Source organism: Monomorium pharaonis, chromosome 3, assembly GCF_013373865.1.
Source record: "Monomorium pharaonis isolate MP-MQ-018 chromosome 3, ASM1337386v2, whole genome shotgun sequence".
Taxonomy (NCBI): Eukaryota; Metazoa; Arthropoda; class Insecta; order Hymenoptera; family Formicidae; genus Monomorium; species Monomorium pharaonis.
The window spans coordinates 15446593-15464709 of NC_050469.1; the positions used below are offsets into that span (position 1 = coordinate 15446593).

The 18117-nt window shown below is 29.0% G+C and overlaps 2 protein-coding genes across 2 annotated transcripts in view; one reads left to right on the forward strand and one right to left on the reverse strand.

The window, feature by feature from the left end:
• Window positions 1–3723, forward strand: part of LOC105830993 — a 151806-nt gene extending 148083 nt beyond the window's left edge. Inside the window, exons 3-4 of the mRNA XM_036284615.1 lie at window positions 2768–2852; window positions 3118–3723. Of these exons, the coding sequence (XP_036140508.1) occupies window positions 2768–2852; window positions 3118–3309 (277 nt within the window). The 3' untranslated portion in view covers window positions 3310–3723. The remainder of the gene's footprint in view (window positions 1–2767; window positions 2853–3117) is intronic.
• Window positions 1451–18117, reverse strand: part of LOC105839869 — a 130991-nt gene continuing 114324 nt past the window's right edge. The window contains exon 10 of the mRNA XM_036284609.1: window positions 1451–3223. Coding sequence (XP_036140502.1) covers window positions 3187–3223 — 37 coding nt within the window. The 3' untranslated portion in view covers window positions 1451–3186. The remainder of the gene's footprint in view (window positions 3224–18117) is intronic.

Consider the following 18117-nt stretch of genomic DNA (forward strand, 5'->3'; position numbering starts at 1 on the left):
ATGATCGAACGTTGGCACAAATTATTAAAGGCAGCCATCATGTGCCACGGAAACTTCAATTGGGTTGAAATCCTCCCAACTATACTATTAGGATTACGAACGAGCTTCAAAGAGGACATAAAGGTCAATTCAGCTGAACTAGTTTACGGTACGTCATTACGACTTCCTGGTGAGTTTTTTTTTAATGAAGAGATGCCACCTGACCCTCAACCGTACGTAAAAAAATTCCGCGAACATATGCGGAACATTAGAGCCAAACTTACCGCGCATCATAATAAGAAAAGAGCTTTCGCCCACAAAACTTTATACACATGTACCCACGTGTTTATACGCGTAGATGCAGTAAGGAGACCATTAGAACCACCGTACGAGGGCCCTTTTAAAATTATTGAACAAATAACAGATCACATTTTTTAAATTAATGTTAAAGGTAGGCACGTTAACATCTCCACTGAGCGATTAAAGCCAGCATTCTTTGAGATCGAGATTCGGGAGGAGTCAAACACACAGGAACCTGTACCAAATTCAGAGGCAATAAGAACTTATATTAACCCAAAGAAAACTGTTAAATTTAATACTTAACCCAAAGAAAACTGTTAAATTTTAAGAGTTAATTTTCACATATTTACATTCTTGTTATCACAAAATTTATATTTTGCGCTTTTATGTAAATCGCTAGAAGGGGGGGTAATGTAGCGTCACGCTAGGGATTTTTAGTTAGCAGCGCCTCCCCGAAAGACAGTTCCTTATCTGTATATAACAAGTAGTTACCGGCTGCACGCGTGCTGGGCACGCATTTGTTCTCCGCCAGGACCGGCACTGCCTCTCACCTTGCTTCTATCCGTAGGGCTAACTAGCGAACTCTTCGCCGAGTCGACAAAACACAATCTCTTGTCTAAAACAAGCTTAATAGAAAATCAAATTATGAATGCCAGCCAAAGAATAAACATCTATTTTTATAGATTGGCGCATATCTCTTCATATCATTATTTTTGTAGAGAAAAAAACTTAATATTTTTATTTTGTAGTGTTTATTCTTAATTGGCGCAAAATATTTTTATTTTGCGCCAATTAATTGCGCATATAATTATTTTTGTAGAAAAATTAACTTGTGTGTGTGAATACAATAATTTTTTATTTAAAATAATTGTCACTTTAATAATCAAAGTTATATCATTTTAGAAATGCATATTACTTAGGTTGAATTTGATTAAATGTTTTATCTTGGATTTGTAATTTTTTGTTATAAAAAATATCACTTAGGTGCAAAAGCATTCCTAGATTTTTGATATATCACTTAGGTTAGATTAGGTTAAGTTAGGTTGAATTTAATATGATTAAAACTATTATCTTGGATTTTGTAATTTTTGCATTAAACGTGTAATGCCACCAACAATCCATGAAATTTGAGATAGCGAGTCTTATCATATCAATTATTTCCATAAATATTGTTTGAAATTTATTAGATTTATTGTATTACTTTTTAACCACATTGGATGTACCGGCCATGAACAATGTACAAATTACATGCACGTAATTTTTAAATGATTTTTCAATTATTTACATATTAAAATTATTTATATATTTTTTTCTATGTATTATACTTTACAGATTATTTTCTTGTAATCCCGCTGATATTACAGGCTATTATCCTGTAATCTCGCAATATATTAAAGGCAATGTATTACAGGCTAGATAGTACAAGTTATTTTCCTGTAATCCGAGCGTGTAGTGCGAACATATTACAGAATATTACAATACTTCAGTCTGTAATTTCGTGTAATACTTTTATGTAGTTCCTGTAATATAATTTTCTGTAATCCGCTGTAGTTTCTTTCCATAAGGGTACCGGCGGGGCGGGTGCGGAAGAACCCCCCCCTCCTCGTGTGTATTGTTTTGGTCTACATGGATATTTTTCAAACTTTTTTTGTTAATAACTTTTTAACAAACAATGATCGCTGATTGAGTTATAAGGAAAAGTTACTTAGAATCGTGTCCTTGACAACATATGTTAAAATCAAAGTCATCGGCACGGTATCCCCTAAACTAAACAATTACCAGAAAAAGAATATAGCCATTGAAAACTAGCCTATTTGAAAAAAAAACTTGTAGTTTCATCTTTCTGATCTCAATTGATTTGATATATAACAAATATGTATGCATGAACATCAAAGTGTTTATAGATCATCATGAGTGTTAGGTTGCGTGCAGTCTTCGAAGTCAAGCAACGTCGACGATGGTTCATGTTGGATAGGTGACTATTTTTCTGATCGCAAAGTTAAACAGCCAAATGCAAGTATGGTGGAGTAACTGTGTTTGTTGAGAAACAATGTAAATTTAATTTTTTTCTTACATTATAATTACATTATTTCAACATTTTCGCGATGTTATTTTAATATTTTCGCAATGTTAAAAAAAATATAAATGCAACATTATTTACAACAACATTACAAATGTTATTTTAACATTACCGAAACCTCCAAATTGAAGTCAAAGTTTATTCATAATAATGTTGTATACAACGTTAAAAACTACATACTTAGAAACGTTACTATGTCAGTGAATAACATTATAATAACGTTGTAGCAACGATTTTTTGCTTACTGGGCTGGATCTAAAGTTCGTTAATATTGAATTTTATATAATATTTCACACACACACACACACACACACACACACACACACACACACACACACACACACACACACACACACACACACACACACACACACAAAACACTTTTTTAAATATTTTTCTATATTTCAGAAGCTCAAAAGGAAAGGGTGGAAGTAGCGCTGCACTGAGTGCATTGACTTTGCTTGCTTTTCTATTTCTCTTAAATGTTATGCAGGTAATTATAGTGTACATAGTACAACCACATGACGCCACATATACGTAAGAAAATATCTATATCGGAACTTTTCAGACTTTTCGTGTATATAAATTCATTATTGTTACTAAAAAATGTAACTACATTACCATAATAATTATAAAAAGAGAAAAATTATGTCATTATCATTTTTTTAAAAAATTTAACAGTAATGACGATTATGTGTAATGATGTTAGACACGAGTAACTTCCAAATCATAATTCTAATTATTCTCACTTCTTTCAGCAATCCTTACAAGATAACAATTCGACGCTCGTTCCAACGACCACCACGTTATTGCTGCGAGACACCGAATTACCAATCATCTTGGATAATGAAGAGGAAAAAAAGGCTGAAACAAAAGACAACTTTGCACAAATAGTAAACCCATATGCTCCGAAAGTAATGACAAAAGATTATACGCGACATAAGAATTAATTATCTTTGACAAGTTTATATTTTCTAAAAAACTTTTCTCATATATATAAAATGTCTTATAATTTTCTAATTAAAAATATATATTCTCAATTTTCTTTTGTTTTTTAAATATTTAACTAACATTCTTTTCATAATAATAAATAATAAATTTATTATTTTGATAATATTTATATTAGCAATGTAAGATAAGATAATCAATAATTTACATCATTAAAAATACAGGTAAGATGTATCAGATAATCCTGATAATCAATAAACCGAAGTAATAATTTAAAATAATATGGTCATTCATCAAAACACACATACATAACAGTTTATTTTAATTTATTTTCTTTCTTTCTGAACATGAGAGATTTTTAAACATATCATTATCGTAATCATTCAAACATTACTTACTAGCATTTAAAAATGTCCGATTCTATAATTATTTACTTATACCCTACTTACACAACATTAGAAACATTTAAATATTTTTATTTCATTTTTGTAATACTTTTATACATTGCATGAAAAATAATAACAAACAGTCGTGTATTGCTAGAATGGGCAATAAATATTTTTTCTCTCTTTCTTTTTTTCTATTTATTTATACAGGATGTCCTATATCTGGTATGAAAGTCTTCATGGGAAGATAGACGGGATCAAGGTGGACATAAAAGCCCACCATAGTTGTTGGTTATTTTCAATGATAGCCGAGATATTAATTTTTCAAATTACGCGAATGAGAGCGTACTCTGCGCGCCGAGAAAAGGACTCGAGTCGCTCGAGCCATAGCACGGCTCACTGTATCAAGCATTGGCTGCCGGCGGCGGGGGGGGGAGAGGAAGAGGAGAAGCGTGGCGAGCACAGGCAGCGGTGCGCTTCTCCCCCCCCCCCCCGCCGCCGGCAGGCAATGCTTGATACAGTGAGCCATGCTATGGCTCGAGCGACTCGAGTCCTTTTCTCGGCGCGCAGAGTACGCTCTCATTCGGGTAATTTGAAAAATTAATATCTCGGCTATCATTGAAAATAACCAACAACTATGGTGGACTTTTATGTCCACCTTGATCCCGTCTATCTTTCTATGAAAACTTCCATACCACATATGGGACACCCTGTATATTTTTTAATCTATTTAAGAAGATAATAATTCTCAAAATGGAAAAAATTAAGCGAAAAAAATATGTCATTTATGTTTTTTATTAATTTTTTTTCAACAAGTTATTTGCAATATTGTATTCTAAAAAGTTAAACTATGGCTTTGCAAATTATCTTTAAAATGAAAAAAAGAGTTCAATTTTTTTAATAAAAAATAACTCGCAATTTGATAACAATTCTAGAAAAAAATTTCTATATGTTAGTCGACGTAATAAATATACTTACAAGGAAACGGACGGAATTATCGCTCATCGATTTTAATAAACTTTGGATATGTTGTAGAATATGAAAAACTATTAGACCCATATTTATTATAGCGGCGTATCTCGACGTTTAGAGGTTGAAATCACCCCTTGAAAATAACACATTTTTTTTGTTTTTGGCGAATATCTTTGAAAATATAAGGTTTATGAAAAAATGTTTTATACAAAAGTTTTATGGCATTTTGCACTCTTTACAACAGTATATTTAGATTTTTCAAAAATTTCAAACTTTTTAATTTACCCCACCCCCACTCCTTTTTTCGACATTTTGAAAATTTTGTAAGGACAAAAATTAAAGAACATTAAAAGCCGAATCCATCCATATATAATAATATATGGATTCCACCATTCTCAATTATTGGCAAAACAAGATGATAATCTTGTGCTATAGACGCCGCGCTAGAAGTTGCGTTATTTCTTTAGTCGCGTCACATTCAATACCTGCCTCTCCTGCGTATATTTTTATATTAGAACATAAAAACGGATTAATCTTAATTACATAGTACCCCGTATTACACGGTATAAAGCATAAATGCATATGTATAACAAAAGTAGCATCCCACACGGCATGTAACATTATTAAAATATTGTAATGTTCGGAAATGGTATACAAATATTTCATTAACATTTTAATTATAACTTTTCATCCTAAATATTTTAGAAATGTATTTGCTTCATGTTTTTATAAAATTGCAAATGCAATATGTCTGAAATCCTTTAGAAACATAAAAAAAGTTTGCTTTCATATTTGACTGTTTCTGTAATATTACAAAAAAAGTGGCAAATATAATATTTTAGAAGTATTCCTAAGACATTATAAAAGTAACATTATATTTACATTGCACAAATGATATTTCCTTAAATATTAAACGCAATATTGTATTTAAAATATTTCTAATAAGTTTCTGAAAGATTGCATAAATAATAAAAAATTACATTACAGTTAAAATAGCTGTCATACGAAAATTTTATTGTAATTAATATTTTTGTTATTAAATAATATTTTTATAAGATATTCTACACTTTTGTCAAAACATTACATACATATTATCTTCGACAGATTAGTGACCTGTTTCGAAAATAATTGCAACGCGTTTTCCAACTTAAAACTTAATTTTTTATGTATTCCAATCGTATAATTTTAACTAGTTTCATCACAAAAACAGGCAAAAACAGATATTTTTATAAATCATCCCATATATTATTTTGCATACGTAAAAATCAGTAAAAAACTATAAATATTTATTTATAAATCTATTATTTAACTATACATGTTTCATCTTTCTGACATCTATTGAACTGATCTATAACAAATATGTATCCGTAAACATAAAGTACTCATCACGGATTATCACGAAATGTTAGTCCGCGTACGATCTTCAAGGTCAAACAACGGCGGCTAACAATTGAATGGGTGACTGTTTTTCCGATTATAGAAATTAAACTATAATAGATGTAACTATAGTTCGAATGGTCGCGATATGCGTAAGGTACCATTGCGGTGGAAGATTTGTGGAATGTGGGTATAAGCTAGACGAAACATGTACCCGAAATATTTTCTAAAATGTTTCTGGAATATTTTACATTGATATGTTTCAAAAATATTATCGAAATATTACAGAAATTTTTTAGCAAGATTGCATTTGAAATGATCACGGACATTGAAACATTGCAGAAATGTTGCAGAAACAGTCATGAAATATTTTTGTGATATTACTGTAGAAGTGTAATATTTCAAATAAAAAGTTATAGAAATATTATATGTCGAGTGGGATATATGTGTGTGTATATAATACGTATGTGCGTACGTACATTTTCATTGGAAAGAAGACCTTTTCAAAAGGAAGGATCTTTGGTCCCCATACAATTTTTTTGCAAATTTATAAAAATGTTAACACCTCTTATATATTAAACACGCATGTATATTTTCTCGTATTAAATAGAATAATTTATAAATATCGTATTTTATTTAATGAATACTAGTAAAATTTTTTGGCGATTTTCCCTTAGCCTTGTGACAAATGTCGGTATTCTGTGATTGTATGAGTTTCGCCAAATAAAATATTTTATTTCAATTTAAATATATATTTTATTCCATAGATTTACCTTCTTTTTCGTTTTGAATTGATTTTTATTATTAAATGCAAATTATCCTTAATTTATGTTAAATATATATACACAAATATACATACAAACGATATGCAAATATATACGTGCGTGTTAAATACATAAAAAGTGTTAACGTTTTTATAAATTTGCAAAAAAATTGTATGGGGACCAAAGATCTCCTTCCTATTATTAATGGATATTTTACTAAAGCCTCATATAATGCGACTGCGCGAGAACAACCGGCCGGTCTATCAATACTAATATTAAACTTATTCGCCCGTATCGTGTGCCCTGATAGCACAGAAAAGTTTCTGCAATGTTGCAGAGACATAACACTGAAATGTTGAAACTATTACAGTTACGTTACGTTATGTCTCTGCAATGTTTTTGTAAGGTTGCAGCAATGTCAAAATGTCCGCTTTGATCCGCAAGAAGAACGTTTCTGAAATATTACGGGAATATGTTGTGGCAGCTTTTGGTTAGGTTATTCCCAGTGCACAATACGTTGTCAAAAAGATCTCTAAAAGATATCCTGTTTCTGAAAATGATGACATAAAGAGACTTCTAAAAGATAACATAATGATGTCAGAATGTTAACCAATGCGCCGTTTTTTGAGAACAGAAAGATATCATAAAATTGATATCTAAAAGATTTCTTAAATCGGATATCTTTAAACTGCAACTAGAGATAAAAAATAAAAAAAATTTTATTTTTTTAAAATTATTTTTATCAACAGTACATACTACATTTAGGACAAATTTTTATTAACTAACTAAATTTAAATTATATTATTTTATATTATTCTTACTTGCCACTGGTTTTGAACTCGGGACCTTAGGATGACGAACCTTGTACTTTATCTGCTACGCCAATTTGACTCATCGATATGAATACTTGTTATTGTCTACATATACCTATATGTTATAAACTTACGCAATTATATTATTTTTTATAAAAGCAATTAAATTTTGCAAAACATTAAAAATAAATAGCATTAATTTATTTACTTATTAATTTCATTGTTAAATTTATCTTTTTCCATAACCTTAATAATTTGATGGAAATTGCGATCCATTTAGCATTAATACTTTGAAGCGTTCAAATGGTTAATTAGATGGTTAACTATATAGATCATATATTCTAAACAAAATTGAATACTACATTTATTATCCTGTTTTTGTTCAGTACATGATGAATTTAGATTTTGTGCATTTTTTTGTGCGCAGTAATTATAGACAAACCATTATTTTTGAAAACATTATCTTTATGATAATTTTTTTAAATATCAAATGGATCTCTCATTCAGAATGTTATAGTATTATTTGATTTCTGAGTCAACTACGACGCGCATGGACGACTCCAAAATCGGACAGCATTGTGATATTTTTTATAAGACATTAAGCTGATATCATTTAGCTGATGTCATAAGGATAACATTTTCAAGAAACTTAAATGGAACTCTTCAATGAGATATCTCAAAGACTTCTCTTAGACCTCTAGTAGACGTCTCTGATAAATGTTACCATTTTGACATCATTTCCAAGATATCTAAATGTTTTCTTAAAAAAGTTCTCTTAAAGTTTTTATTCTGACAAGCGTGTCTCTGGTGAAAATGTAAAATCGGAGCGTAAGTCGAATGTAAAGGGAGAGTAAGAGCGTAAGTCGAATGTAAGGGGAGAGTAATAGAAGTGTTAACAAACCTTCTACGAAGCGTAAATTAAAACAATAAAATGTAAAAGAAGAGTTAACACTTCTTTTACATTTCATTGTTTCAATTTACGCTTCGTAGAAGGTTTGTTAACGCTTTTATTACTCTTCCTTTATATTCGACTTACGCTCCGATTTTACATTTTTACCAGGGGTTGTCTGGGTATACTAAATATAAGACAATTAAATAGTAAAATTTAACATATATTAAGAAAGTTGTAGAAACCCAGGTAGAACACAGAGTTACAGTAACATTATAATGTCATTATGATTTTATTTGTCATTTATAAGTACATGAAAGATGCTCTTATGACATTATGATGTCATCAAGTGACAAATGACATCATTGTGACTTCTATGTTTTACCTAGGAAATAATTCTCTCTTTCATTGTTTAGAATTTATTAAAAATTTATTAATTATATAATTTTCAAAAACTTACGATTTTTTTGGTTCCACACTACGTATGTATCTTAAAATGGCTTGCACAAGCTACTTAGAAATATATGCTTTCATTTCTTTCTCTGTAATTTTATCATCTGTACCCGCGATGCCGAGAATGTGCGGCAAACATATAATATGAAAGGTTTCAGAAATTTTGTATTTGTAATATTGCAAAGTATTACATTGCAGGTACATTTCAAACGTAAAGTTTCAATCAAGATGATTGCAGAAATGTTGCAAATGTAATGTTTAAAAAAAGGGTAGTCTCAGAAATATTACAAATGTGATGATACACAATTGAAACATTGAAACGTCTCTGCAACATAACTGAAACTCTTTGTGCTATCAGAGTGCAAAATGTATATATATATATATATATATATATATATATATATATGCGTATAAATGTATTTTCAAACTCATTAAATTAAATTATATAATTATCGTTATTATCAGAGTGTGCTATAGTGTAAATGTGCATATAGTGTAAATAATATAATTAGGCAAATAGTTATTGCAGTTTATATTTTATACTTCTCTTTTGATATTATATATTTTGTTATATTGTATTTGCAGTTTTGTATAATATTAAAATAAAATAAAATAAATAAAATATTTAAAAAATACTTTGCTTTATATTAATCTGTATTCGCATTTGTAACAATAAAAATGTACGTACGCACATACGTATATATATGCTACTTTTGTTATACATATGTATGCATTTATGCTTTATATTGTGTAATACGTTGAGTATTATGTAATTAAGATTAATCCGTTTTTATGTTCTAATATAAAAATATACGCAGGAGAGGCAGTTATTGAATAAGACGCGACTAAAGAAATAACGCAACTTTTAGCGCGGCGCCTATAGCACGAGATTATCATCTTGTTTTGATCAATAATTGAGAATGATGGAATCCATATATTATTATATATGGATAGATTCAGCTTTTAATGTTCTTTAATTTTTGTCCTTACAAAATTTTCAAAATGTTGAAAAAAGGAATGGGGGTGGGGTAAATTAAAAAGTTTAAAATTTTTGAAAAATCTAAATATACTATTGTAAAGAGTGTAAAATGCCATAAAACTTTTGTATTAAACATTTTTTCATAAATCTTATATTTTCAAAGATATTCGCCAAAAACAAAAAAAATATGTTATTTTCAAGGGGTGGTTTTAACCCCTAAACGTCGAGATAAGCCGCTAAAAAAAATATTGGTCTAATATTTTTTCATGTTCTACAACATATCCAAAAAAATATCTCATTAAAATCGGTGAGGGACAGTTCTGTTCGTTTCCTTGTTAGTCAAAAACAGAAATGTTCTAAATGACAGTATACTAATTAATACCATGTATATGTACACACACACACACGCACACACAACACAAAGTATCTAATACTAGGTGTAACATTGACAGGTAAGTAAAGTGGATTAAATTCAGTTTAAAAAATCTGTTCCTATTAGTAATTTGCATAATATGAAAAATTAATTGATAAAACTCTGTACAAGTGTGTTCACGTGATTTAGTTACAATTGAGAAATCGTCCAGTTTTCACGGTTAGTAAACGTATGATAAGATTTTAGGAAAATCGCTTTAAAAACAATGTACCTTTTGTGTGTGTGTGTGTGTGTGTGTGTGTGTGTGTGTGTGTGTGTGTGTGTGTGTGTGTGTGTGTGTGTGATGTGTGCGCGCGCGCGCGCGTGTGCGTGTGCGTATGTGTTTTAATAGGTATGTACATAGATAATTTTATCATATAATGTTTACAGTCGGACTTCCAATTCTATGACATTTTCGGTCTGGAAAACCTCTGATCTTACGACAAAAAGAAGGATCCCCAATCTGCTTTCGATTAGGATTGATCGATTTCTCTATGTCGATTTCCCTTACGTTTTTACGAACTTTTGAAAAGTAGGGATAGGATTCTCTCTCCGCGGTCGTAGCATGAGAGACTTTTTTGTCGTAGGATGACAGGTTACAAGATGAGAGGGTCATAGGATGGGAGGTTCGATTCTATATAACTTTTCAGTACTAACAAAAAGTATTCAAATAATTTAAACAGAATAATAAATAAGATTAGATAAAAACAGCATAAAATGCAATCACAAAAAGATGTTATAATTAATTAAAATAAAAATTTAAAGAAATATAAAATGACGTTTATAAGTATTAAGTATTTTTAAAATTTTAAATATCAGGTATTAGTCATGTGTAATTTTCACAATTAGATTTTTGGAACTTTATAAGCTTATCCTGATTTGATTTTTCATCTCTAATTCTGTTGTTTGTGAAAGGTATATATTTATACTACCTATTTATACGATCATGCTGAGTAAATAGGTTTTATCGGTTCATGATATATGTACATGACGTACTTATACAAAAAGAAAAGAAAATTATTTTAACAATTAATGATTCGGATTAACGAAAAAATATATAAATATATTTGTAGCTTAGAATTTCATTCTCACTATTAGTCGCGAAATTGTTACATTTGTTTTGTCGTGTAAATGCAACGGAACGATTAATACACGGAATATCTTGCTCTGCAAGAATCGAATTCGATATATTTTTATTCGATCTTAGGCTCCAATTCCTTTGATACGCGAAAATGATTTTTATTCGTGGCAATAAAAATGCTATCACCGTTGTGAAATAATTATAATTGGAGTAATTAAAAATAAATGTCATTGTGAGTACACCTTTTAAAAATAAAAATTACAATTTTGTATGATTTTACAATTGCACAACAAATTGGATCATGCTTTGTTAACTTTATAATTATTATTACGTTTAATTAATGTTATTTTGATGGAAAAACGTTTTATTATCGCAAATTTACGTTGTTATTGCCCCAATTATATTTATTTCCATTTTGTCGTATTTTTAGCATCAAAATTAAATTCACATTACAATTTCTTAATTAAATAAATTACGTGTATATTTATAAATACGCACACACGCACACACATACAAACGCGCGTGGTCATTTATATATAATTCCTGAAAATTCATTCATCTAATCATCAAAATCTAAAAAAAGGAAATCATCTTGCACAAACATCTTAATTAAACATTGACCAAATTGCGCCGTTTTCGCGGGATTATTTACTCTTCTGCATAGATTTACTCATCTCTTTTCTTTCGTTGAAAAGAGAAGAAAAAAGGAAAAGAGACGAGTATATCAATTTAATCCAAATATTATTTAAGCGCTTACAGATCTATTAATTAATTAATTTCTTGGCTTAGTTACTACATGTCCATGTGGAGGTGAAAAAGGAGACCAAAGGACGGAAGAAAATAAAAATAAAATGGAAGTAGAGTGGAAAGTCGATTCAATTCCAATATGTAATCTCTATCATATCAAGTATATAATTTGATACAAATAACAATAAAGCGTTTTACAACAAATTGTCAATCGATACATCTATAGCTTCTATTTAAGGTATTTGTAAAACATAATAACATCTGTCCTATTAAAATTTTGATAAATAAAAAAAATACGTAGCTTTAAAAAAGATTAACTTTTATCATTGTAGCTGTCAGTGAATGCTAATATCTTTAAACGATACAATATTGTCAATCTTTAATCAAATATTTCGACATGATAGACAAGCGACAAATGGTATCTGTTGCTTAATAATTAATCTTTTCACTTTCTGTCTCCCTTTTCCTTATAGCTAAAAGGACAATATCACAAAAGAACTTAGTTATTGAGTACAAATCGGGAAAAACAATTTTATATAAAAATATATAAATATATATACACTGAGCAACAAAATTAACGCAACACAAATTTTTACCAAAATTTCATTCAACTTTAAATAATCGTAACTTCGCAAAAACTTATCGTATTGGAAAGTTCTTTTTTTCATTTTAAAGATTAAAGTCTCTACTTTAAAGAGCATTTGTCAGATCATTTTGATTCTCTCCTTTTCCCTTTTCGGCATCTCTTCAAAAGTAAGAATGTGTTTTGTCTTCAAAAATTTTCATACTTTGACGCGGAATGCAGTGAATTTTTCTCGTAAATTTTATAAAAATTATCGCAAAATATGATTTTTTGGCGGAGTTAATAAGATTTTAAGAAAAAATGGTCATTTTGATTTTCATCGCTTATTACTCGTGAATAGATCAACTTACAGCGCTCCGCAAAAAAACAATGGAAAATTGAAAACACTAACAAATTCAAATTTGCACTTTCAAATGTTAATTGATAAATTGGGAAAAGCGCTTAGGCAAATTTGGTACAAAATTCCACAGAAAATTGTTGAGAGGTGCATAAACATATAAGAACGTTTAAAAGCAGTAATTGATCAAAGAACGTTGTGTTTATTACTGGGAAGTAATCGTATTATAAAACTTTGCTTTAGCGATGTAATTGGATCTTTCTTCACGACAGTACATTGAACTAAATGAAAACCGTAAAATATGCGATTTTTTACGTAATCTTTGAACGCGATTTGTTGTTAGAAAAAATAAATTTATGAAAAAATTAATAATAGCATTCAAAAGTGTAAACTTTCAGCTTTAAAATGCTTTTTTGCTGAGCGCTGTACATTGATCAGTTCACGAGTAACAAGCAATAAAAGTCAAAATGATCATTTTTTCTTAAAATCTTGATAGCTCCGCCAAAAAAAAATTGTACAGACTTCAATTTTCTTTTAATTTGTAGGGAAAAGTTTATATTTTACGATAATTTTTATAAAATTTACGAGAAAAATTCACTACACCCCATGGAGCACGTCAAAGTATGAAAATTTTTGAAGACAAAACACATTCTTACTTTTGAACAGATGCCGAAAAGGAAAAAGAAAAGGATCAAAATCTGACAAATGCTTTTTAAAATAGAGATTTCAAGCTTTAAAATAAAAAAAAGAACTTTCCAATACGATAAGTTTTCGCGAAGTTACGATTATTTGAGTTGAGTGAAATTTTAGTAAAAATTTTTGTTGCGTTAATTTTGTTACTCAGTATATAATGCGTCTATATATGTTTATACCATATATTTTACTTTTTTTGTAAAATTTCTGTTTGATATAAAAAATAATAGTTATACTAAAAAAACAGAAACTAATTAAAAAAGTAATTTTCGCATTGCTTCTTTTAAAAAAGCTAAGTATGAAAAGTTAAAAAAAAAAAGGTCTATATATGTGTAATCATATATAATATTAATGATTTATGTCATGAATCATATATATAATTATATGAATAATTTTTTCTCGCATTTCATATCTAGCTTTTCAAAAGAAACAATAAAAAAAAATTTTTTTTATTAGTTTCTGTTTTTTCAGTATAACTATTATTTTTTTATATCAAACAGAAATTTTACAAAAAAAAAACTATGTAAACATATTTCATATATATTTATGTTTTCATATGAAACATTTTTCCCGGGAACTTATTCAAATATTCAAGTATAATCGTTTTGACGAGAGACGTTACATATCATTTATGAAACTAAAAAGGGAAAAAGAACAATATCATCGTGCAAAAAGGAATTATTATTTTAATCGTAAACGCATATGTGAATTTTTCTTTAATGTTGTGTAAATTCACTCTGTCGTTACGCGCATAGGGTAAAGACGGGCATTATAGCCATAGTTTTTATTTGAGGTCATTTTCAAACCACTGGTTTTTTTATTTCGTAACTTTCTGAAATTCTAGTGTATTTAATAAGCTTTGATGACAAAATGTCTTGATCAATTAAAATCTATCCATATTCGAAGAAAAAAAAAAAGAATCTAAAGGATGCGTTTTGGCCATATTAAACGTGGAGTGGGTAATATGGCCAACTAATAGAAAAGTGTACAAAACTATTTTGCAAAGGTAATTTTAATCGTACAGAACATAAATATTTAAACATTTGAAACATACACATTTGAAAAATAAACATTTAATAAAAAAACATTGAAAAATAAACATTTAATCGGAATGTTAAATCTGTGCACCCGCTAACTATAAGGAAATTACATAAAACGGTAACACAACACGTAATGCTGTCGTGCTCTCACAATCATTATTTTCTTGCTTCGCTGTTATTGTCATTCTCTAACGTAATACTCTAAACTCCGTTGTACTCCCTGCTCTCTCGTTGCACTCGCTGGCCATATTAGCCGCCGAGCATACATTTAATAATGTGCATTATAATTACAAAAATAATGGGCAAAACATAATAAATTTATTATAAAAATATAGCCAAGATTCAGCTTTTGAAATGTGTAATGAGAAAAGCCAAAATTATTTTGTTTTAATTTGAAAATCTTATTTAGTTGTAAGTGCGATGTCTGACTTTGATGTGTATATTTTAATGATTATGGAGAACAATGAAGCACCAAACCACAAATAACAATAAAATAGAGAGGTTCTTGTTACCAAACTTCAAGAAAGCTACAATAATTAGTTTTTATACATTATCGACGTTTATCCATGTTTAGAATATTTACGGGTATTGTGGCCATATTATCCGCCTGGCCATAATGCCCGCCTTTATCTAAATGATCTTTATCTTAATGGCACTAGGACTCTCTCACACACACACACACACACACACACACACACACACACACACACACACACACACACACACACACTCTCTCTCTCTCTCTCTCTCTCTCTCTCTCTCTCTCTCTCTCTCTCTCTCTCTCTCTCTCTCTCTCTCTCTCTCTCTCTCTCTCTCTCTCTCTCTCTCTCTCTCTCTCTCAAATAGCGCAGAATCAAGCCATGCTGGTAATGTTACAATGTAAGCGAGAAACCAAAGTTGAATGTATGTTGCAAGCGTTGCGTTTTATGTCAATAAGACAGAGTTGTATTATGTACGTGTATATTTGTGTTTAAAGTGATGAAAGGACTATTACCTGATTATTTTAAAAATAAGATACAGATAGAGTAGGTGATGTAAGTGGAAGGCTGATACGACAAGTGGTAATATTGCGGTTCAATTTTGGCGAACGAGAAGAGCGCAAAAAAGTATGTTCTATGAGGGCATAAAAATGAATAGTGATTTATCACTAGAAATTAGGAGCAGCGAGAGGATGGAACAGTTTAAAAGATACATAAAAAAATATTTTTTAGTTGTTAATTAGTATTAAGGTAATTTTTAAGTACTTTTAAATACTTAATGTATTTAAAAATAATAGTTATGAAAGCTAAATAAATATTAATCAATCAATCTCTCATCCAAAACTACGTCAATAATTGTCCTGCTTCAAATGTAAATAATTACTTTTTTTTTTACTATATCTCATCAAAACTATACGGGACCATTGCTTAGTTTATAAAGAAAAGTTGATTGATATCTTCATTTGTGTATATAACATGAATGAAGCCCGATTATGCACATAAACGATCAGACACAGTAGTATTTCCCAATCGGACACAGTCCCGATTGGACACGGGAAAAATGGCAAGTCGAATCGACATTGATCAGACGTCAATGGCGCCTACAGCTTTCCCAGGTAGAAATATTAAATCAGATCGACGTCAATTAGACGTAGATAGCATTTACGCGGCTCCATGAAATGGAGATAGAGGGTGTACCGATATATGTGTTGCAACTATATATGTTTCATTTTCTTTATAAAATCTCTCTCAAACTAAAAAAAGAATGAATAAATGAGTGAATAAATTGAAGAATGATATGATATGATAAATATTATAACTAAAAATATTAATAACCGACATGAGATCTGGCTCGGGGAATGCTCATGGAGCGTGTAAGAAGAACGTATCCCTTCTAATTAACCTATAATCTGTATAAACTCAAGGACATCCTTGCCAATACTTTGGGTACTATTTCAAGAAAATATATTAAGATATTCATAATTGTCTGGAATAATATCATAAGAATATAGCGGTTTTTAGCCGAAAGTATTTATTACATTGTATGTAAGTAGCGGCTGTTAGCCGATAACATTTCCTTTGTCTATATTGAATGTAATTTGAAAGCACACGTATTTGATTGATGTTAAACAGCATTCACATTCTGCTGTTCATCCGTTAAATATCCTAAGTTACGTATTTGTATTTATAATTAATAACATAATTAAAATTTCCATTAGTGTATTAGAATTATGTAATACAATAACTGTTTCCCTTAATTATAAAATAATTAAATTACATATTTACAATAAAATACTTAATAAATTAATTTTCCTTCATTATTATTTATTATTAATATTGTTAAATAAAATTCATACTTAATAAAATAATATAATATATTAAAAAATAATAAAATATTTAAAAATTTGAACCTGTTTTATCGGTAAATTCAAATATGCTATCGAACATTTTCGAACATCTTTTTCGAACATTTTTTTAACATTTCTTGTTAATATAATTAATCTCCAAAATATTCATTAAAAAAATATTCATTTACTATTAAAATTTATTTTGACTTTTAAAAAACATTAAATAATTATTTTAATGCTTAAATAAACGTTTCTTTAATGAAAAAGTAAACTTATCTCTTTATTTTTAACATTTAATTTAACATTTAACCTTTAAGAAAATGTTTTTTTTAATATTTTTTAAATATTATTTAAAATGTTTTTTAAATATTATTTTCCCACTCGGGCGGTATCAGACTGTCCGCGCACGCAAATTCAATTCGATTCCTATTGTTAATTTGCTGCCAAATTTTATGAGCAAACTCTAACAAATCGTATTGCTGAAATAACGAATTAAATAATTTACAAGCCACTTTTAAGGAAATCTGTGTTATTAATATAATGCACGCTAATATTTTGCTTACAAGATGTTTACTGTGTTGTTTGTTTTTTTTAATTCAAATATAATTTTATATAATTTTAAGATAGTAATAAATGTGAAAATTATACAAATTATATAATTATTATACATATACTAATTTAATTGTATAATACGTACTATAATTAGAATAATAGTTATTTGATTTTTCCTACATATTATTAAATATGATAGCTAGAATATTACAATACTTTTTCTAATGTCCTATTTGTAAATACATTTTTTTACCTATATTAATTGCTAAATCAAAAACAGATTTAAAAATTTAATATTTCTTGTAATTTAATCTATTGACATTGTATTTGAATTTAATTGGAATGAATTGTTGACGCGCAGTGTACAGATAAAAAAGTTATGTAAAATAAAAAATTATTCTCCTACA